At 48.7% G+C, this 20,377-nt stretch overlaps 8 protein-coding genes across 8 annotated transcripts; 2 read left to right on the top strand and 6 right to left on the bottom strand.

The window, feature by feature from the left end:
• Window positions 1–152: 152 nt before the first annotated feature.
• Window positions 153–2,163, bottom strand: PHATRDRAFT_44437 (predicted protein; the record flags this gene model as incomplete). The annotated part of the gene is made up of 2 exons (XM_002178213.1): window positions 1,586–2,163; window positions 153–1,438 (listed from the first exon to the last, which is right to left on the bottom strand). The coding sequence occupies exons 1-2, from the start codon at window positions 1,971–1,973 to the stop codon at window positions 153–155; spliced, it is 1,674 nt and encodes a 557-aa protein (XP_002178249.1). The 5' UTR covers window positions 1,974–2,163.
• Window positions 2,164–3,280: 1,117 nt separating this feature from the next.
• On the top strand, window positions 3,281–4,195 carry PHATRDRAFT_10824 (predicted protein; the record flags this gene model as incomplete). The annotated part of the gene is made up of 1 exon (XM_002178495.1): window positions 3,281–4,195. A coding segment is annotated over one exon (915 nt), but the record flags the coding sequence as incomplete, so codon positions are not given.
• Window positions 4,196–5,515: 1,320 nt separating this feature from the next.
• Window positions 5,516–6,160, top strand: PHATRDRAFT_5142 (predicted protein; the record flags this gene model as incomplete). The annotated part of the gene is made up of 1 exon (XM_002178494.1): window positions 5,516–6,160. A coding segment is annotated over one exon (645 nt), but the record flags the coding sequence as incomplete, so codon positions are not given.
• A 423-nt stretch (window positions 6,161–6,583) lies between these two features.
• On the bottom strand, window positions 6,584–8,102 carry PHATRDRAFT_44434 (predicted protein; the record flags this gene model as incomplete). The annotated part of the gene is made up of 3 exons (XM_002178212.1): window positions 7,070–8,102; window positions 6,775–6,982; window positions 6,584–6,688 (listed from the first exon to the last, which is right to left on the bottom strand). Coding segments are annotated over exons 1-3 (1,290 nt in total), but the record flags the coding sequence as incomplete, so codon positions are not given.
• Window positions 8,103–9,021: 919 nt separating this feature from the next.
• Window positions 9,022–10,230, bottom strand: PHATRDRAFT_33867 (predicted protein; the record flags this gene model as incomplete). The annotated part of the gene is made up of 3 exons (XM_002178211.1): window positions 9,022–9,573; window positions 9,710–10,136; window positions 10,181–10,230. 3 exons carry the CDS (start codon window positions 10,228–10,230, stop codon window positions 9,022–9,024), a joined length of 1,029 nt encoding a protein of 342 aa, XP_002178247.1.
• Window positions 10,231–10,735: 505 nt separating this feature from the next.
• Window positions 10,736–12,659, bottom strand: PHATRDRAFT_44433 (predicted protein). Its single transcript, XM_002178210.1, has 2 exons — window positions 11,573–12,659; window positions 10,736–11,462 (listed from the first exon to the last, which is right to left on the bottom strand). Exons 1-2 carry the CDS (start codon window positions 12,324–12,326, stop codon window positions 10,867–10,869), a joined length of 1,350 nt encoding a protein of 449 aa, XP_002178246.1. The 5' UTR covers window positions 12,327–12,659; the 3' UTR covers window positions 10,736–10,866.
• Window positions 12,660–13,629: 970 nt separating this feature from the next.
• On the bottom strand, window positions 13,630–16,118 carry PHATRDRAFT_44432 (predicted protein; the record flags this gene model as incomplete). Its single annotated transcript, XM_002178209.1, has 2 exons — window positions 15,054–16,118; window positions 13,630–14,628 (listed from the first exon to the last, which is right to left on the bottom strand). The coding sequence occupies exons 1-2, from the start codon at window positions 16,032–16,034 to the stop codon at window positions 13,630–13,632; spliced, it is 1,980 nt and encodes a 659-aa protein (XP_002178245.1). The 5' UTR covers window positions 16,035–16,118.
• A 958-nt stretch (window positions 16,119–17,076) lies between these two features.
• Window positions 17,077–18,474, bottom strand: PHATRDRAFT_33864 (predicted protein; the record flags this gene model as incomplete). Its single annotated transcript, XM_002178208.1, has 1 exon — window positions 17,077–18,474. One exon carries the CDS (start codon window positions 18,472–18,474, stop codon window positions 17,077–17,079), a length of 1,398 nt encoding a protein of 465 aa, XP_002178244.1.
• Window positions 18,475–20,377: the final 1,903 nt, after the last annotated feature.

The raw sequence follows: 20,377 nt of genomic DNA, 5'->3' as shown, positions 1-20,377 counted from the left end.
TCTGACGAGGCAGTTGGGTTAGCAATGCTGTGGACTCTAAAAAATTCCATCCTTAAACTGTTTCTTGACGAATGTGCCTTGCTTATCGAAACTAACGACCTTGTCGAAACGCAGCAGCAGCGGTTCGAGATATCCCCAGATTACGCATTCCTTCAGGCAGCCGATGGGGTGGGTCCTCGAGTTCCATTGCTTCGACGCAGAACGTCTCTACGGAACCATTTTCGAAGCACAGTAAAGCGACGACGGAAATTATACCGCCGAAACAGCCTTCGCAAAGGTTCCTTAATCGAATTGGCCAAGGTCAAACGAATCAGTTCACGAACGGCTCGGAACGGTTTCAGGACCGGGTCCTCTTCCTGATCTTCGTACTGCAAAGCAATCGTGCTTGCCGCTTGCATTGCCGCTTCGGCGTCTACTTCACACCGCGCTTTGGAAACAGACGCCGCGGCCGCAAAGAGTGCGGACAGCGCTGGAAAAATGGCAACCGTCACCATGGACGCCGCCGTACTGGCGACCGTACCCGTGGACAACAGAGTCTCAATAAAGGGTAATTCGACCATTGCGGCCGTCGCGGCGGCACACAAGGATGCCAGCGCGGAAGTGAAGGGTAGAATGGCCGCACTCCGTGCCCCCTGATTTGCATACGTATCACAAACCGCCGCACTGCGGGCTTTCAAGGCAACCGCGTCGGTGGCTCGACTCAAGACACTTTCACACTGCGCCAGGAAAAAGGCGGATTCGGCCGCTGCTAGGGCGGCCACGATGATTGTTTTGGTCGGCAAGGCTCCCGGGACCAGCGCTCCTATCAGAGGAGCGGGCAATACGGAAAGCGAAAACGTTCTCCAGCGGTTGGCTGCCGACGCACTTTTGCGTTCGATCAACTCCGTCGACGACAGCCACGTACGTCCTACTAGTCCGGATCGCGCAAAACGCCGATTGCCGATTCCAATGGCCTTCTCCGAGAACGATCGCGTTTCTTGTAGAGCCAAGGAAGCCACTGCGGCGGCCAGTACCGAAATCAGCGGGCAGCACAAATATATTTCCGTCATGAGTTGCAAATTAGTGGCGGCCCCGATGGAATCCAACAAGACCGGTACGAGTAAGGCAAACGTCGCGGCCGTCGCGCCGATACCTACACACAGTGGCGTAATTGCTTTGGCCCTCTCGGCGTTGGCTAGATATCCTTCGGCTTCAGCCGCGCACTGAATGGTGGAAGCGGCGATTTCTTTGCCGTCGGCGACGGCCACCTTGCCCGTGTACTCGGCCCCAATCCCAATGGCGGCGGTAAAGGCGGCGGCGAAAGGGGCCAAAAACTCCGTAATGTGCCCACCCAAGAGCAATGGGCCACCGGCCGCGGATAATACCGCCGCTGAAAGCAGCACCGCTTCGAGAGCCGATAGTTGAGGTCGCTGTCCGGCAAGGTTATCCAGAAGTTGCACTGTAAGTAGAAAAAAGGCACAATGAGGGACAATGGGGGGACCGACTGACACACTTTACGCAGACTCGGCATCGCGACCAGTCGAGAGCTCGGTACCATACAGATACGCAGAGTGGACAAAATTGTCCGTTCGCGAGGGGCACGTACTGTCTTGTTCCAAGCTTTCCAAAGCTTCCCAAACTTGTCGTTGTTTGGGTGCCGGTCGATCGGATAGACTGGGTCGTTCCAACGACATTCGTTTTTGTGTATTATAAACGGATTTCCCCGTCCCGTCGACGTTGATGGGACCGCGGTTGTTGGGTATTGACGCTTGCTGTTGCTGTATTTCTTGTTCCTTTTCCGAGACGAGACGTCCCAAGAATTCCACCTGTCGGAGGGCCGACTCGCCCATTTGGGCCGCCACGGGAGTCGAAAAGACGGGAATAGTGCGGAGGGAAACGGCATAAGTATTGACGCTACTTGTCATGATTCCTATCAGTACCGCCGGTATGCCAATGTAGCCGATCCGGGAACGGCGGTTCCACCACAACATCATTCCGACGAACGTGTCGCTCCGACGACCGTCTCGGAATGGATGTCCGCAACGCAAATTCTGCGTTTCGCAAAGGACAAATGTCGGATGCGTAAACTAGAGGTGTTCAGGAATCAGACTATTAGAATGTGTTTTGTAGACAATCTGGAGTGGTTGGGGGACGGACAAAAGTAGGAGTCACACGGTTCGTTCGGTCGGAGGACGAATTATATGCCGTTGGTGTCATCGTGGGATGGAATGGCATGGCACAATCCGCTGACGAGAAAAACACGGAATTTTCACCCCTGCAGCTTGGGGGTGGGGGATTGGATTAACCCTATCCAAGAGGGTTCCACTGACGACGATGCCAATCGAAATCCGACTATCGCTCTTTCGAAAATTGTAGGAACCCACAATTTCATAGTCCATACGTCATTCGAATCCGAGTCCCACTCCTTGCAACCGAGAATGGTGTCGCGTTCAACTACGACACAAAATTTTCCTAATTTCTGGGTCGACTCGGACTTTTTTCGTAAAGGGCAATTTTCGCCACAAACTCTGGTTGCGGTAGGTAGGTACTACGCCTCCGGGCGGGTTTCCGGTACAGTAGTTGGAGTCGGGGGGTGGGGGGGGGGGGTTTCTTTTGGTTCGCGCGGAGTGCGCGTGGAACGAACGGAATTCTAATGTAAGTACGGCGCCACGTGACTCCCCTTCGTTTCTCCTCGGACACGGCCCCCCGCCCAGCGAACTCCTACACGGTACGCATTGCCACTGGCGCGGTTCGGGTACGTCTCCTCCGTCCTCGTCTGCCACTTCTCCCGTCCCTCGAACGGACGCATTGCCCAGCATCACTACCAACCCCTCCGTCAATCCTGGACTCGGGAGGGCATTGTCGTTGCGAGTCTCTTGTACCAACAACACCAGCACCAACCTCATCATCATCATCATCATCATCATGTCGTTCCGTACCGTACTAGACAATCACCGGGCGGAAAGTCTCGCGGGCGCGGGTGTGGTAGCGACGGTCTTGGCCGTCCAGTTCCTCACGTCGGCGGACCCCATTGGGCGGTGCTTTGTCTTTTGGCGACAGTTGGGTCGACACGTACGTACCACGGATCTCGTCGCCGCCATAACGTAAAGAGGCATTGCCGCGACGCGCCGGATGACTTGGCAATCCCATCGTTCGGCTCCAGCTCACCCCGTCTTTGTGTCTCTCTCTCTCTACGGTTCCCACGACCTGAAATCATGCACAGGAACGGAATCTGTCGTCCACGTCTTCCGTCAACAAGAGCATTGACGATTACACCAACTTGCACAAGAACGAGTCCGTCGAGACCCGCAACAGCAATTACCAAGCCTTGGTCAACGCCTACTACGATCTCGCCACCGTCTTTTACGAGTGGGGCTGGGGCTCCTCCTTCCACTTTTCCTACCAACTGCCGCACGAATCCTTCGACGAGAGCATCCGCCGGCACGAGTACCAGCTCGCTTCACAGCTCAACGTCTACGAAGCCGAAAACATTCTCGACGTGGGGTGCGGCATTGGCGGACCCATGCGCACCATTTCCAAGTTGTTGCAGTCGCGCGTCACCGGCGTCACGCTCAACCCTTACCAAGTCACGCGCGGCAACGAACTCAACGCCAAAGACCGGAACGCCAACTGCGAATCCATCCAGGGAGATTTCATGCAGTTGCCCTTTGACGACCAAGCCTTCGACGCCGCCTACGCCATTGAAGCTACCTGCCACGCACCCGATCGCGTGCAGTGCTACGCCGAAGTCTTGCGCTGTTTGAAACCCGGGGCCGTCTTTGCCTGCTACGAGTGGTGTATGACGGACAAGTACAACGCCAACAACAAGGAACACCAGCGATTGAAAAAGGATATTGAACTGGGCAACGGATTGCCAGATATTATTGATCGCGAAGCCTGTCTGCAGGCCATGCGGGACGCAGGCTTCGAGATTGTGCGCGCGTCGGACCTTATGAATGTCCCGCACGTGCAACCCTGGCAAACGCCGCTGTGTTCGTCGTGGAATCCGTTGTCCCAACGGTTCCAGTTCAACTGGCTCGGTGGACACCTGACCAACGTGGCGATTTGGTGCCTGGAAACCTTGTGGTTGGCCCCTCGTGGAACCGTCAAGACCCAAAAGGTCCTGCAAGCTGGTGGCTTTGCTCTCCGCGATGCTGGAAACGCAGGAATCTTCACCGTCATGTACATGATGGTGGGACGCAAACCGGAAACGTAAGTATTCCGCCTTTGCGTCACTAGGTCGTCGTTCTCTCCAGGAAATTGCAGACCTATAGACACACCAAAGTTATTAATCGTTGACTACTGTTTTACGCATGTATATACATCTATATATGTATGCCGTACGCTCCAAAATAGACGACCCGCATAACAATCCCTTCGCAATCATCGTTCCGCCGCCTGGCATACACTTCATCGCAAATCTGCAAAGATTGTCACGACATGATTCGTATCGATAACCTTTCCAGTAGTGACTTTGGTGCAGTATTCTATCTTGCTATACCCTTCTAGTGGAGCGTATTGTTCTACCGTACGCTGGCATTCGCATGTTTTCATGTACTGCGGACGGTGTTGTCTAGCGGAATGCTGACTATACAATTGCGGACATCTTCCAGGTAGTGCTTTGGTTTTTCATACTAGTGTAAGCCAGATATAACTTTTGCGGGCATCTACTCACCCGCTACACATGCGAGCATCGACCAACCAAAAACGTTGTTAGTCCGGAGTCAAAGTATGGTTAGGCTGTCGAGGCTTGCACGAATGGAATCGAGTCGGACACAAATACTCTCCAGATGTCAAACGTTGTCATATTGGTATGCTCCATCACTGAAAATGTACTTGCTTGGACTGATGGAAATTGCGAAAGACGTGTTGGAAGCAGGCCTGCTTGACTGGACCCTAATGTTAGTCCGAAGCCTTGTTTTGGCATCTGTTTCTCCTTTCTTGTTACTTTTCAATATGAGCTTACCACACGAGTACCCGCCCGAGCGATAGTACATAACGAATTCGAGGCTGCACATTTACAGCGACTTCCCTGATGAGCCATTTGCGACTGTTTAGGCTGGGCTGGTTGCTTTCCGTGCTAGTCTGTTGCTTCAATAGCGACGCCGTCGTCGAAGCGACGACCAAACGCGATGCAATCCAAAAACTGTCCAAAGCTCACCAAAACGCCGCGTCGTTTCTGCAAGAATCCATTCAACACCAATCTGATGGATATTACGGCGCTCCGGATCCCACACGGAATCACCGCGACTATTTCAAGGAACAATGGGATCGACGGTACAAAGCTAATTGGGGCCCCTCACGAAAGCCGATACAACCGGAAACTCTGGGTTATTACATTCGCGTGGGCTTGGCAGGTGGGATCGGAGGCGCCACGGGAACAGCGCTCCTATACCCAGCCGATTGCGCGAAAACACTACGGCAATCGAACCCAACGCGCTACAAATCCGTTGCCGATGCCTTCCGGAATCTCATTGTGACGACGACAAACGGCGTGTCGTCGTCCGCGCCACGCCAGTGGCACTTTGCAAGGGCCTACGCCGGCGTCATACCCGCAACACTCGGAGCGATCCCATCCTCGGCACTTTACTTTGGTGCCTACGAATCAATGAAAATGTTTATAAAAAACCGCATTCCAGCGGCCGAAGATGACGGGAAAAATCGACTTTGGATTCACGCCTTGGCGGCAGCTTCTGGTAATATTATGAGCAGTGCCGTTTTTGTTCCGAAAGAGACCATTAAACAACAAATGCAGTTTTATCAAGCGGGGAGTGTGGGCCAAGTTTGCGTCAAGTTAGTTCAGCAGAAAGGATTTCGGGGACTGTACTCCGGCTACTGTGCGACTTTGATGCGTAATATTCCGTCCGCCATGCTGAGATTTGTTCTATACGAGGAGTTGAAATTCCGTTGGCACACCAACCAAGAGTCTTCTAGGAATCATTCGCAATTTTCGTGGAAGCTATTCGCAGCTGGTGCTGTGGCTGGTTCTCTGGCGAGCGGTTTCATGACACCGATCGACGTCATGAAAACACGCTTGAGTACAGGAACCTGCCCGATCGATATGCCTGGATGCATGAACCATATCATAGCCGAACAAGGTTGGAAAGGGTTGTATGCGGGGGCAGGTTCACGCATGCTATGGAGCGGCGCTTTTGCATCAATCGGGTTTGGTTCGTTCGAGGCCGCCAAAGGATGGCTTGGCGTATCTGACCGACTTATTCCAACATCACCGATACCGAAGACATCGCCTTCGGCATACACCAGGCGCGAACGGCAACTACAGCATGCTTTAGCCGACGTCTACAAGGATAAGTAAGAACTCAGATGATTGCTGAGTGTTTCTTTTTTCTTGAGCAACTTCTGCCCGTCATTTTTGGACCCTCGGTTTAAATAGTGAATAAAGCTTTCTGATGCTCTCGCTACTGTTCATACCAATGATCACCACTTAGCGCTTCGCATGAAGTAAACCAAAGACCATTCTCTACAGTAGCCTCTTTACTCGACAAGCAGCGCATCATGTGGGCCTGACTCAGATAGCTTTGCCTTCGATTCTGAGGGCGTTTCCACTCCATGGAAAGCGTCCAGATTAACTTGTAAATAATCCCCATTCATGTTCAGACACGGAGTGAAGCGCGCAGATTCGCTCCAAACAATATCTTCGAAGCGATATGACTGGAGGGCCTGGAACGTGCCTGACATCAATGGGTCACTGAATAAATCGAGAAAGCAAGTCAGAATGTTAGTCCACAAATATTGTGCAACAACCTATCTGTTTTTACGAATCTGACAGCTTACATTCCCTCAACGACGCAAATGATTTCCGAAATTTCTTGTTCAAAATGATCTTTTAGTGCCCTGAGATTGTGGGTCGGTACTATCAGCTCATTTAAGAATTTTTCGCTAAGTGAAAGGTGAGTGCCATCAACGGGATAATCCTCTTGTTGCTCGACAATTTGTTGGTAACGAATATGCGTTCGCAGCCTTTCAATTGTCCCATAAGCTTCTGCAATGATACAAGAAAATGAATCATGTTAAAGTCACGGAGGTAGGTACTCACAAAACTATCTCTCTTACGATGGCAAATTCTTACCAGCACATATAGGACAAATAACTTCTTCCCGGTTCGTGGCAGACGAATCGATTTGCCTCAAGACTAAACCAGGAGAGCGCACTGGAACCTTGTATTCTGGGTTGCATGGGTACAAGCGACTGTAGAGATCAATATGGTGGCTCACCACACTTGGGAACGATAATAAAATCGTGGCGCCTAGATCGTCATCCGGTTCGATGATACGAAGTGGCCTCGGAACAGGTCTTCTTTTAGAGAGAGCGTACAGCCGCACATGAGCTTCAACAACCGGATGCTTGGCGTCTATGTCCACCATCCGGATCTGGAACCGGACCTGGCCGTCGACAATGGAGACGATTGCCTTGTCGGCCATGAGAACCTGGGATGCCCGCAATTCGCTTCGTCCCAATCGAGTGTAAAAGAAAGCGAATAAGAATGCGTTAAACATCATTGACCATACCATTTGAAAGTAGATTGCAATTTGTAGACCCCGGCAGTTTTCAAAGAATGCGTTAGTGCCTGATGGAAGTCCATACCCTACAGTTGTGCAGGTCTCTAGAGAAAAAGCAAAAGCCGCTCCAAACTTAATAGGATCGTTAGCGTCACCAAGTCCGCATGAGACAGCAGGACTTTGACGATCGACGCCAACGTAGATACCAGCGAATAGAATGATCATGGACGTCCAGAGTGCCAACAGTGAAACCAGCGAAAATGTCGTGGGTAGTCGTAGAAACGCATGGAACCAATCATACCGAAGAAGCCAATATATTTTCCAACCATGATCGTGACCCACGCGCAATTTGTTTTTACTTTGCTTGAAAGGGAGATCACGCTTAACCAACCGCGGTAAATCCAGCTGCTGATAGTGCGGATTTGAGGAATTCTTGGAAAGAGGGGGGGTCTGGGACAAGGCTTTTCGTTTTGTTTCGGTCGTAGTGGGAGAGACAGCTTCTAAGTCAACATCGGGAGGATGCGGCAAGCGCCCATTGATGTCGTCCATATCTGATATGGTAACATATCAAGTTCATAGAAAGTACTGCGAGGCGCATGAGTGTAGCACCCAAAAACAGACTCTGCGTGCATCCAAAACGAATCCAAAATAAGCAAGCAAATTGTCTAGAGCGACCGTTCGTGTTTTTTGCATCGGCCGGCGGGCGTACGTTAGGCACGCATGAAATTTCACTTTTTTTGCCATGTAGTCCAGCGAGCCCCGTCACAATGCCAGCTTTGACAATGTATATATAGTATAAGTAAATGCGAAAAGATACCGAAGGTGGGTAGGTAACGGTCGTCTTCTTCTCTGCCCAGATAGACTACGTCAAAGATTATTTGCATGACTAAAACCGATTTATCCCTTGACATCTCGTTTTGATTGTGAAAATCGTCGAGCTTCCTTGACAGCGAACGAATACTACGCCATTCACTGTTTTATATTTCTGTTTACAAATATATGAATCCTACATTATTTAAATCTCTCTCACATCCTCATCACTGCTGTTGTCAGCGGATGCGTGCGCCGTATCCGCAATCTTATCGACGGTGGGCTCCCGCGTAGGCATGTCCAAATCTTCGGCAGAAGGAAACGGCTTAGGTCCAAAGACTGCCAAGAATACTGGAAGAAGCACCAGCCCGTGAACGAGGCAAAAAAAATAGTCAAGGCGAACTGCTTAGACAAAATTTTGAACACGTAAGAAGACGAAAAGAGAAGGACAGCAACGGCCAAAAAGGTCGACATTGCACCACTCAAGACGGCTGCTCCAATGTCAGCCAAAGCTTCCAATGATCGTCGGTCTTTGTCGATGCCCCCTTTGTTTGGAAACAGTGACCGATGTGTGCACTGTAATCGACGGAAAGGCCAACAGCCAAAACAATATTAATTACGCTGACGGAGTCGATCACAATTCCGAATGCAAACATGAAACCCAGGATTTCAATGATACAGAAAGCGACGTTAAGCGTGATCAAAATTGCCGTCATTGGACTGGGAACGGTGAGCAAACTATCACGCCGACGGCTGCAATTGCCAACCCAACGATCTGGAAAAGTTCAAGTTGAATAATTTTAAAACCCTCAATCGTGATGAACTTGGAAGAGTAGGCGAACGCGGTCGGTAGGTCGTCCCAACTATTGACCATATCGCGGGTACTATCCATGGCGTCAATCTGGCGGGCAGCGTCGTCAATCAATTCTCCGCGGTTCTCCTTAGTCAGCCGAACATATTCGAGCTCCACACGAAACGCTTCAATCTGCGATCCATCTTGCGAGAAGGTAACATCACGATCATAAATTGATCCGGGCCCCGAACTGCTTGCAAAGGCCGCCACCGTGGCAACAAAATCGGCTTCTGTAGTCGGCCAATTATCACCACCTAGGGTCACGTTGCCAATATCATTCGAACCCGACGTGCTCAAAAAGTTGAAAAGGCCAGCCATAACATTGCGGTACGCATCTTCTGAAACAGGCTCGGCAATGAAAGGAGGTACTGTTGAGAGACCCGTTAGGCGCTGGTCAAGCTCGACCAGAGACTGGCGAGAAGCGTAAATTTCGGTCATTGTCCTGGTGCAAGGTTGCCAAGTCATAGTTCCACTGGCGCAAAATACTCGTCATCAAGCATTGACAAGCACCTTCCGTGCTGGACACACAGGTTCCTCCAGACTTTACACACAGCTGCAAGAGCCCATAGTCAATGCCGTCCAGCTTAGCTTGTTTTGTGGCAATTTCGCTATGCATGAGCATTGATTCCAACAAGATCTCCTTCGTGAGAACGTCGCCCCCCGGATTTGCAGCCTGAACAATCATAGTATTAAAACGAGTAGAACTGTTAAAATAGGATTCATACATGAGCGTTTCTTGCTCGGCCCGTGTATCTTGCGGAACCCAGAGCTCTTCGCCGCGGCTTTCTGTTTCGAAGCGCACGAAACCGGCTCCGCAAACGACCGTGAAAAGAATCGCCATTCCAATCGTTTGACGAGGCTTGGAACCAACAAAGGCTCCTAGGGAATAGAAGAATCCCTGGATGCCGCCATCTATCTTGTTCCCGCAGTTCTCCGTACAACATGCTGAAACTGTTTTGCCATCTTCAAAAAAGCTGTGAACGCGAGAAGTGAGAATAAAGATGCGGTGAAGGACGACCGACAACTTTGCCGGCAGTGAGAATCAACGTAAAAAAGCGATCGAGACATAATCGTGCCAAAAACGTTGGTCAATACTAATACTAAAGTGCGAATGAAGACTGACTCGGTGGAAGGCCTCTATCAAAAAAGTTCTGACGTGGAGTGACGTTGCTATTTTCCCATTGACTGGGCAACGCTATTTTATATAGTCAGCGATTTGTTCTAGTGCGTTCTTCCCACCCTAGCAATTGATCCTATCGGACATTCTATAAAATGACGTTTTTTTTAGACAATGCTCACAAGCGTTTTTGGAATACTGGCTTGTGTTGATAGAGTTCATCTATGTATGGCAAATCGGCCTTAATATTTTTCGGTACTTTTGGAAGAAGTACACTGACCTAACCTGGACGGAACGTCGGCTGAATGGAATTCATTTCATCTTTCGTTCTGGAAAACTATTCGCTGCGGAACACAACAATAGGACAATCCCTTAGGCGAAATAAATAACGATGCACTTCAACTGATACCTGTCACAGATGTAATTTCTTTCCCACGACAGCTAACAAACGATAGTACAAAAGATTTTGTGTTCTAATGATCACACGAATACCTCAAGAGACGCAGCCGCACCTCTCTACCAAATTCATCACGTTGCTCTTTTCACAGTGTATGCACGTCACCTCAGCCGTCCACATGGGGGGCAATCTAAATATCCTCTTTCGTCGATGTTGTAGTCTGCGTCGCATTTGATTCTTTTGATGAAGGCGTCGACTTGTCCACCAAGAATCCTACCAGCAAAAAACGTAATCCAGATGTAATGCGCTGCCCACAATGCCGAAGCTTGCCCGGAAAAATCAAGGCGTGACCGCGCTGTACGTGCACCGTTGAATCAAGGCACTCAAAGAACGTCCCGCCACCTTCGTAATCCAAACCGGATCCGTTCGACAAGGCAATCAAAAAGGTCCATTCACTTTTGTCTGTATGCATATCCAATTTTTGACGTTCTTTCTTGGTGACATCGTATTTGACCATGTGAGGTTCCCGATCATCCAAGGCGAGCGCCGAATTTTTCCCATACTCCAAAATTGCGTGCGTGACGGCGTGGACCGCATCCTGACACGCGTGTGCCAACGGTGGGAATTCCCGACATCCCAACGTTTGCTTCGCGTACGTGTAGGCAGCGTACTGGCCACGACAAACCTGTTCCGTCACTTGGACCAGGCGATCGCACTCGGCAATAGTTAAACCAACGTCGGCAACGTAAATGTTGTGCTCCGAGCTGATAGTCACCCATTCAGCAACTGAAGGTTTCAGGTGTAAGTACATACAACGAATTAGTCAATGGTACATGAAAAAAGAGAAACAGCTGAACGAGAAACTAGAGACTTCAGTGCTCGACCAATAAACGTACCTCGTCGTTTCGGTGGTGCTAGCATTGTAATGGGGTTAAACAACTGATCCACCGCTCCTTGTTCCGGATTATCTTTCAAAGCTGGCCATTTGTCGCTTGCTGGTTCTACCGGTCCCACCGGCGTGGTTTTTTTCCCGCTTGATGCTGCGTTTGAAGAGCTTGATTGTGCGATACTTGCTTTGTTCGTAGCCGTAGTGACGGAGGCTGACGTTGCTGTTGAGTTGTAGAGCTGCTTCTGCTGCTGCTGCAAGGCTGGGCTCTTGTGGCGATGGGGTGCTTGCTCCTGTCCCGTAGTGACAGTCGTTGTTTCTCCCTTGTACCCCCGCAACTCCAAAGGCTTATCGATGGGATAGCGAATCGCGTAAATATGGGTTCCACTCATGCCTTCTTCGTAATGACGTACAGAATGTCGTCGAACCAGCAAGCGGGTAGGACAGTACACAGAAGAGGTTTTCCTGGTAGCCTTCTTGAGACTTTGTAGGGATTCTAGTTCATGCGGAAGTTTGGCTGTCTTGTGTTGCTGCTTGTACAGCAGATGGAACTGTCCAGCCGCGGCGGCGCTCGCTGTTTCCGTGGAGGCAGTCGTCTTTTCCGGTGTGGCTACTTCCACAGTACCAGGATGAGGCCGTGACGTGTACTCGACCGAACGGCGCATCAAGTCGTACATGGCCGGGTCTGGTGATTCTTGTCGCGTACTGGAAATTTGGCTGTCGGCGGGTTCTAACGCAGCGCATTTGGAACAATTTAAACCCATACTATCACTACTGATGATCAAAGCGGAAAAAGACTAGAGCGTTTCGGCAACCTTGAGGTGCAAGAGGGAATGGCGCCTTGGTACAGTCACTGACTACAAAGTGCTCAGCACGAAGCCAGAGTTCGGATTGTTGCAACCTTCAGGTTGTTGGTAGCTTGGCTGTACACTCTGCACAGGCACTTTTGCTCTTCCCCACACGATCAATTAAAGACCGGCAAAACAGTACAACAAAGTTTAGTTCAAAACGTTGCAAAGTGTCAATTGACACTTGCCGCAACGAAACGTAAGGTACGCTCTTGACGCGATAGTCCGTCTCGACCTTACGCGTTCCGCTTGGAGTGTTACGGAAGCGAAAGAAGACGTGCGAGGGCTGCTATGGGTTTTACAGACAATTGTTCCTTCTTTCGTGCTGGATCTCGTTTGGGTCGGGAGTTCGCGGTATATCCCACCCAAGTACCGTGACTGATTTGTCTCGGTACCAGCACATACATGTGTATTAGGGAATGAGGATCAACTTGGAGGTTGCAGACGGATCGTGTCTCCCGGGAGACTTATATGTTGATCAACCGCGTCTGGCCAATCGTGTCCGGCCTTCGCGGCCACGCGTGTCTCTCTCGTCTGCGACTTTTTCCAATTCCACATAGAGTGGTCATTTATGCTCACTATAAATAAAGGACGGGAGAAGTACGGACGATCACACGCGAACGCAACCTCTGCTCGTTGGGTCCGCCGACTGAACGGAGATCCGTCGAACGAAATAAAAACAGCCTTTGTTAACATAATCTTTGAAAGTGCGCGCGTCTGGCACACCAAAATTGTCCACAACGACATAAATCTCGAACTACTGGACAGCGAAAATCTGGCCGTGAGTTTGTGTTTCGGTGCGAATACATTTCCTCTTCACGTCGCCGCGGAATTGGGTTTCACCATGAAATGATTTCGATTCGAGTCGTTCACCGACCAAGGCGCCCTTGACCTGCCTGCGGCTGCACTCTTTGGGAATGAGGCCACACAGTGGCTGGAGGCAAATCACTTTGATAGGCGCGGTATTTCTGGGCAAATCTATAAGGAGGCGCTTCATAGTATCTAGATAGAAAGACGTTCGTTCTTTTCGTCTACTACGTGACTCTTTTTCTGTATACCTAGGTTTTCTTTTTAAGCTGTGGAGTGAATCTCCATAGTGCATATCAGAAGTCGGACCAACGGGGAAAGAATGACGCCGACCTCGAAGACGTCAGATCTCGTCGTATTGACAACTGTCGGTAGGAGACCAATCTGACGTATTGCTTTCGAGCGGATAGAGTCACGCGTCAGAGCCCCGCTTGGTATGATTTGTTGTAGGAGTATTCTGCTGGCTTCGTGATGGCAAGCAGAGTGGTCGCTGCGGAAAACAAGTGTTGTTGACGTAATCCCGGTACACAGGCTCAAAACATGCCGCGTGGCTGCCCGGATACGGCTCGTTGTACGAAGTCATGGTGTTGGGCCCCAAGCACTCACTTGGCAAAGACGAGAAGGTCACGGGTTGGTGGTTCAGCGGAGCACTAGATAGATTGCGTTGGGGAAAGCTGTATGCATCGTCAAATACGTTCGGTGATACTCCATAACGCGAACTCGCTCGAGGTGGTCCCAACAATTCACGGGACGCCTGTAGCTTTCCCCCTTTGCAATGTATTTCATTCGTTGAAAGAAATCTTTGTCCCTTTGTGCGGAAGCCTCGCCATTCAGCAAACTTCAGAATCCTGGTGTTACAGCATACGGCCGACCTCATAGCAACCAACAACTTTGTATTTTGAGCAATTGCTTTGCGTATGTCCTCAAGAAATTTGCTGTCCTCGGCATTTGTCAGCTGGTCTGGCTTGGGCCTAGGCTTTTCCGATGTGAACACTTCCTGAGGATTCTTTTTGTTCATTTTGAGTTGTTCCCATTCGAGCACGACCACATGATTGCGTTCTTTTTCCGCATCCGCAAGTTCATCAAATTTTTGCCTGACCTCGGGCGTCGCTTGCTTCCACCGTGCAGCTATAGTACGGGAGAGTTCGGCAAAACCTATTTTCTCCTGGGATATCTTTGGCGTTTTCTCATCGGACGACAAGTGGGCTTGCTGCAGAATATGGAGGCGTTCCTGGCGAAAGAAAATATTGTACGCAGACGATGGACGAATTAGCCTGGAAAGCTCCTTGTGGGCTTCATTTCTACATTGAGCAACATCGCTCATTGTTTCATTTTCTCGGACGATACCTTGGTAGTGAGCCGTTTGCAGATGCTTGCTGTTTGGAGGGGAGCTCATGGTAGACTTCCTATACTGGGAGGCACAGCTAGACAGACGCAATCTCCGATGATAAGTAGTTTACGCAGATTGATTTTGTGCTTTCATTCCAAGTCTACGCATATCGCCGACATCGTCTGGGCTGGTAAACAGGAAACTGTGTCTGAATACCGGGGGCATCCGATTAGTTTCACGCGTAGACAGTATCTGTTTAAAGATTTGGTGTCGTCCGTGATGTCTGGTAATAAGCGTCTCGCAATCGCTGTGACAATCAGATGCTCCATTTGCCAAAAAGTAGCGTGGTTGCAAGAAGATTGTCCAATAAGCGACCCGAAATTGTCTCAAGCATTAAAACGTGTTGAGCCGACAATCGGCATTCTGTTCCCGGGTGCGATTCGATGGGTACAGCTGGACTGCATAGAAATTGATAGTGTGTTTGAAAGATTCAAGAATTAACTTACATGTTTTACGCTGATGAAACGAAAATACGTGACGGGGCAATATTTCATGCTTGACAAACGAAATCGAGCGCTTTCTAATATGTACGCCCCTATCCAGTACGTATTTTCATGACGCAAACCATTTTGTTCTAAAGGGAACTGTTCATTCCACCGAGAAATCTGATGAGGCATGTAGGCTGTCGCACTTTGAATAGAGTGAGTGGGGTTTGTACGAATCCACAAGTCTTCGTCCTCATAGCTCGAATATTGCTGATCATCTTGCTCAAGTGACCAGTAAGAATTGCTATCTTGAGTGCTGTAGCTCTGTTCATGACTTTCAAATTCGCTTTTGAACACGTGTGAATCAATGGGTAATGGTTCGATGTCATCTGCTTCTTCTGAATAAAGGATTTGTACATTCCGACTCCGACCAGTGCGAAACGCTCCTGACTGCAAACTTTGAGGGATGGCCCGTTGGAGTTGATGGGACGACATCGCTGTCGTTGTCATGTTCTCACCTTTCCTTGGAATGTTACAGAGCAGATTTCTGATTGAAATCTGCTCCTGACGGTGCAGATCCATCTTGGAAAAGGAGTTTCTCGGAAAAAAGCAATCGGTCGCATTAGAGGCGAGAGAAGTTGCGGGAGGAATAAGGATTTTTTGTCGTTTCTCTTTCCACTCTTTCATTTCCTTGGCGTGGCGTTCTTTGTCCTGCGAGGCCAGTCTGATAAATTTGGCCTTTGATTCCACATCTACCGTCTTCCAGCGACCAGCGATCGTTCTCGCAAGGTCAGCAAATCCGATCTTTCCATGGGACCTCCGAGGTTTCCCCTCGGCCCGAGTAGGCGTGGCCTTCAAGATTTCTTCACGCTCATGCTTGAAAAAGATGTTGTATGCCGAAAGAGCCCTCTTGGGCTTTGGATCGTCCGTCTCCTGGTTCAGGAAACCGTAGGTGTTAAGGCCCGATGCAGAGAACGAAAAAGCGTTCACATGCGATTGCATAATGGCAATGTGACTGCGGTATCGTAAAGCTAACTAGGAAGAGCCAGAACTAAATTGTGTGAAATGCATAGAGTAGGTTCTTTCGCTTTCGGGAATGTAAAGTGTTTTTCTTTCAGATGGAGGCGAAGTAGAATCGAATCGGCTCCGTGGCCTTGTTTGTGAGATTTATGTCACCGTAGTAGAATTCGTCTTTACAACGTACACTTTTCATCGGAACAGAAAGATAAGAGGTTTATGAAAATGCTTGGGAGTATTCATCCTCTTATGGACAACTGATACTATTTAAGGTATTCTGCTGAAATCAAGTCATGACTATCATTTCTTATTTATTCTAATTGCTCTACACACATTCGTGATCCTTGTTTGTTTGATACTGTATTCCTTCTTGCTAAATTACGTACTATCCCTCGCTGCATCACTGGCCAACCTTTTAAGGAAAGGCTTTCAATGTAACGAAGCCTATGTACACGGGATACTCAGTCTGATGAATCTCTCGTAAAAAGGACAGATATTGGAATCCAACTCCGTGTGTAATTATCTGTATATAAATTTTCGCATCGTATTATCCAACCCCGTTTACAACTGTGCTGCCTTAGATGGACACCGGGGCAATGGAAAACGTGTAGGTGGAATAATTCGTACTTATGGCCATGGAATACATTTCTCAAATTGTTATCACAGGAAGAAAGTTTAGATTTACGTCCAATACCGGTTGACCTGAACTTCGATTTCACCCGATCTCTTTGCCTTCCTACTAGCTTCTAAAAAATTGAAGAGCGAAACGGAACTCTGGATGGCAAAGACTCGAGCTGGAGAGCGGAAATCAACACCTATAGTCACAAACAATTTCGTCTTCAGCAGAACGACAGCCAACTTCGAATTCAAAGCCTCACCCGTACTGCGGCCACACGTTAATCACGGTGGGCGTGACCTCGAATTGTGCTTTAAGTGTCGTAGCTGCACAGTGTCAGCTTCCTCGATGAAAGGAAACGACATGAGAGTGAGGCGAATCCTCATTAACGGTTAGCTGTTGATATTTACATTAATCCTTCTTTTTTGTCAGTTTGATTGTAAAAAGGTTTATGTCGAGACGTTCACAAACCTGTTGAATGAACGAATTGGTCCAGTATAGCATTCGACAAAAGTACCATACAGACAGCACTTGCCACAAAAGATGAGAACCAGCTTCTGTTAGACGGACATCATGTCGCACCCAGGCAGCCGCCAACAAGCAGGGTAAAATATCTCCCTGAATAACCGCGTACGATTGCTTGGCCATGCTAAAAACGATAATTTTGATAGTCACGAGACAGAGCGCCAAACCGATCGTCAAATGAATAAAGCGCACTTCGCGTTCGCGCGCAACCGACGGAATGTAGAACGGAACGATCGACACTATCAGGGGAGAAGTCAGCTTGGAAAGCGCCGAAAAACGCCCTTTTGTATTTCCAATAACCGAACACACTCGGAATATTGATGCGAATATCAAGTAGGTCATCATAGCAGGCCACGCCGTGCCAATGGCTGCCAAAGAAGCAGCCGTATACACCACCTTGCGGTCAACAAAGGCGTTGATGACGCTCAGCAAGGCCTGCCCATAATTCACTTCCGTGACACCAAATTGTCCATTAGCATGTGGCAAAATACCGGTGTAGTACTCTTCCCACTGCGCGACAAAAAAGGAAAACTGCAGAGCTGCTTGTGAAGCCCAAAACCACGGTGTGTTTCCACCCATGGCCCACGTATGGGCAGTCGATAGGTGCGCTAGAAGGCAAAAACAGTCCATGCCATGGTCGAAAAGCTGACCTAGCGGAGAACTCGATCCTGTGCGCCGAGCCTGCTTTCCATCCATACAATCAAAGGTGTAGTATGCTATCGTACAATAGCCGTTGAGAAGAAGCAGCCAGTTTGGTGCCAGTGTGTCAAAAGAGGGCAGATATATCCAAGTAATAAAGTAGGCCACAACGCAGTGCATACCACCTAGAGCTGTTACAAGATTTGGAGCCATGTTCATCGGCAAACATTCCGTCAAATAGGTCCAGTATGGATTCAGGAAGTTATCCAACATTGTATATGTACCAGCATGATACTTATGAAAGACAATCTGCGTAAGACCGTCCTGAGTTAAAACGCCTTGGGACGCCGGCGGCTCGAAAAGCCACACGTGCTGGTCCCTGCCATCGATGGGCTGTTTGTGCTTTACGTCTGACGACGATCCACCGGTCGTCACCTCGTGAAGCAAGTCGTCGGCTGAAACAGTTACCATGTCCGTAGCAAAGGATAGAAGAGAATTGTTGCTTACGACGGCCGACCCACAACTAAGTAGCAGTAAATGACTACCAGCCGATACTATATTCCGATCCCATCGCGCTCCATCGACTCCTCGAAGGGGATAGAAGACGATGTGACATCGATCTAACGCCAGGCGGAAAACGCGCATCAGGAAGTGATGTGACGTCCAAGTGACGTGCCAGAATACAAACTGACAACGACAGACGCTAAAAGAAATCGCTCACAACGCACGACAGACCTTTTGAATGACCAATGTTCAAGGGAAACAGTAAGGATACCATGCAGGAACCCTCATGACATTAAATTGACCGAAGAAAGTAGAAGATGGATGCTCCTCAGAAAACAAGCTGGTAGCTATGAGCTAATGGTAAGCGCAAAAAGAGAAGAACTTACTGTGAACTAAGCTCGGCAATGGGCGACCGAAAGCATTAATACTACCTGCATTTGAATGCTGTGATAAAGATACTGATGGATTCCATTCGCAGGATTGTAGGCATATCTTAAGAAGCTGTTTCGAAGAGGGAAATGAAGAGTGCAAAAGAACTACCTATGCGGACAATAAACTCTAGAATATTGTCGCGGCGACATGCAAACCTCTTTTGGATGGAATCTTTTTCACAGTCAGACCAATGAAAAGGTTATGTCTCGAAGTAATAATAAAAAAGAGAGTAGTACTCGACCACGACCCCATTGATATTCCATTGGGCCAAATGTACATGCTTTTGTCGGATATTTACTGTTAATTCCGACCTGTCACAGAACGATTGGTAAAACAAGTTTGACGAAGTCTTTGGAGAAGCTCGTTTTGGGCTTTCAACACTAAATTGTGTTTCCTCGTTTCCTCAAAGAAAAACCTATGTTCATAAAGTCTGCGATCTTTAAAAGCGAAACATGTTGTTCCTAAATAGCAAGATCTGATACCAAGAACTTGGAAGTGAAGAGCAATGCGCCATGAAGTAGTACAGGCCAAATTGTTTCCCTCGAATGCTTTTGAACGATACGCTTTTTCAGCATAAAGTCCTTCCTCGAGACAATCCATTAGCCTTCCCATCAATAACTTTCTAAATCAGCAGGATCTGTCGCTATTTCCGATAAAAGCTTTATTTTTTGTCACGGTTCGAAAGGAGCTGAAAGATAAGCCATAGTTCGGTCGGAAAGAATTATTTTTATATATTAAAGAATACGGCTCAAAGAAAGTACAATGTGTCAGCTATTCTTACTTTTGTAGTGATGCTCATTTGGAAACACGTTCAGGAGTCGTGTAATTTTAATTGCTTGTCTCTTACTAGGCTATGAGTTTGTCCTAGCGCAATATATGAGAATCAGGTTTTCTGAAGTACGATGGATTTAGATTGTACGTGGCGATTCGGTCTTGGTCGTGAAGAATGATAACATCACCTACGCTCGTGCCTCGATAAGCGAAGAATTTTTACAATATTAATCTAATCGAATTCGTTCAGGTCTTGCATAGAAAATATAATTAAGACAAATTGAATCAAGGGCTTCAAGATGATCCCTATCAACTATCTTGTTTCACGGCCGAAGGATTACTTCGCCTGCGCGAAGTGATTAATTTTCCAGCCGTGTGCAGTTTTTGTGAATCCATCCGTTGCGCAGTCGTCCGCCAAGCCTTCCAGGAAGCTTCGACTGCTTGAGTTTCTCTACCACTTTGTGCCAATCGAAGAATATTGTTGGTGCTAGTCAACCTTGAGAATGATTGACCCTCTGCACCACTTTCTCAGTTGTCGCCTTGGCGACGAATCCCTTGCTGAAGCTCGATTGGTAGTAGACAATGCCTTGGGTCATCCCCCGTCTGAACAATACCGAACAAGGCGGAAAGCCTGCAACGATTTCTCTAGCCACAGTCGTACCAGTCTATCGCTCCAAAGTTTGCCAAGTTTGACCAGCGACTCTTCTATTTCACGCTGGGACTCTTGCGGATCGCCTCAGAAGCTGTGCCCATCGCCGCCGTTGAGACCACGACGATCGCGACGGCAAAGCAACGAATTTGAGGATAGAAAAGAGTGTACACCATTACCTTCATATTCTCT

The sequence above is a fragment of the Phaeodactylum tricornutum genome, chromosome 4 (assembly GCF_000150955.2).
Source record: "Phaeodactylum tricornutum CCAP 1055/1 chromosome 4, whole genome shotgun sequence".
Classification (NCBI taxonomy): Eukaryota; Bacillariophyta; class Bacillariophyceae; order Surirellales; family Neidiaceae; genus Phaeodactylum; species Phaeodactylum tricornutum.
This window is presented reverse-complemented; position numbering and strand designations above follow the sequence as displayed.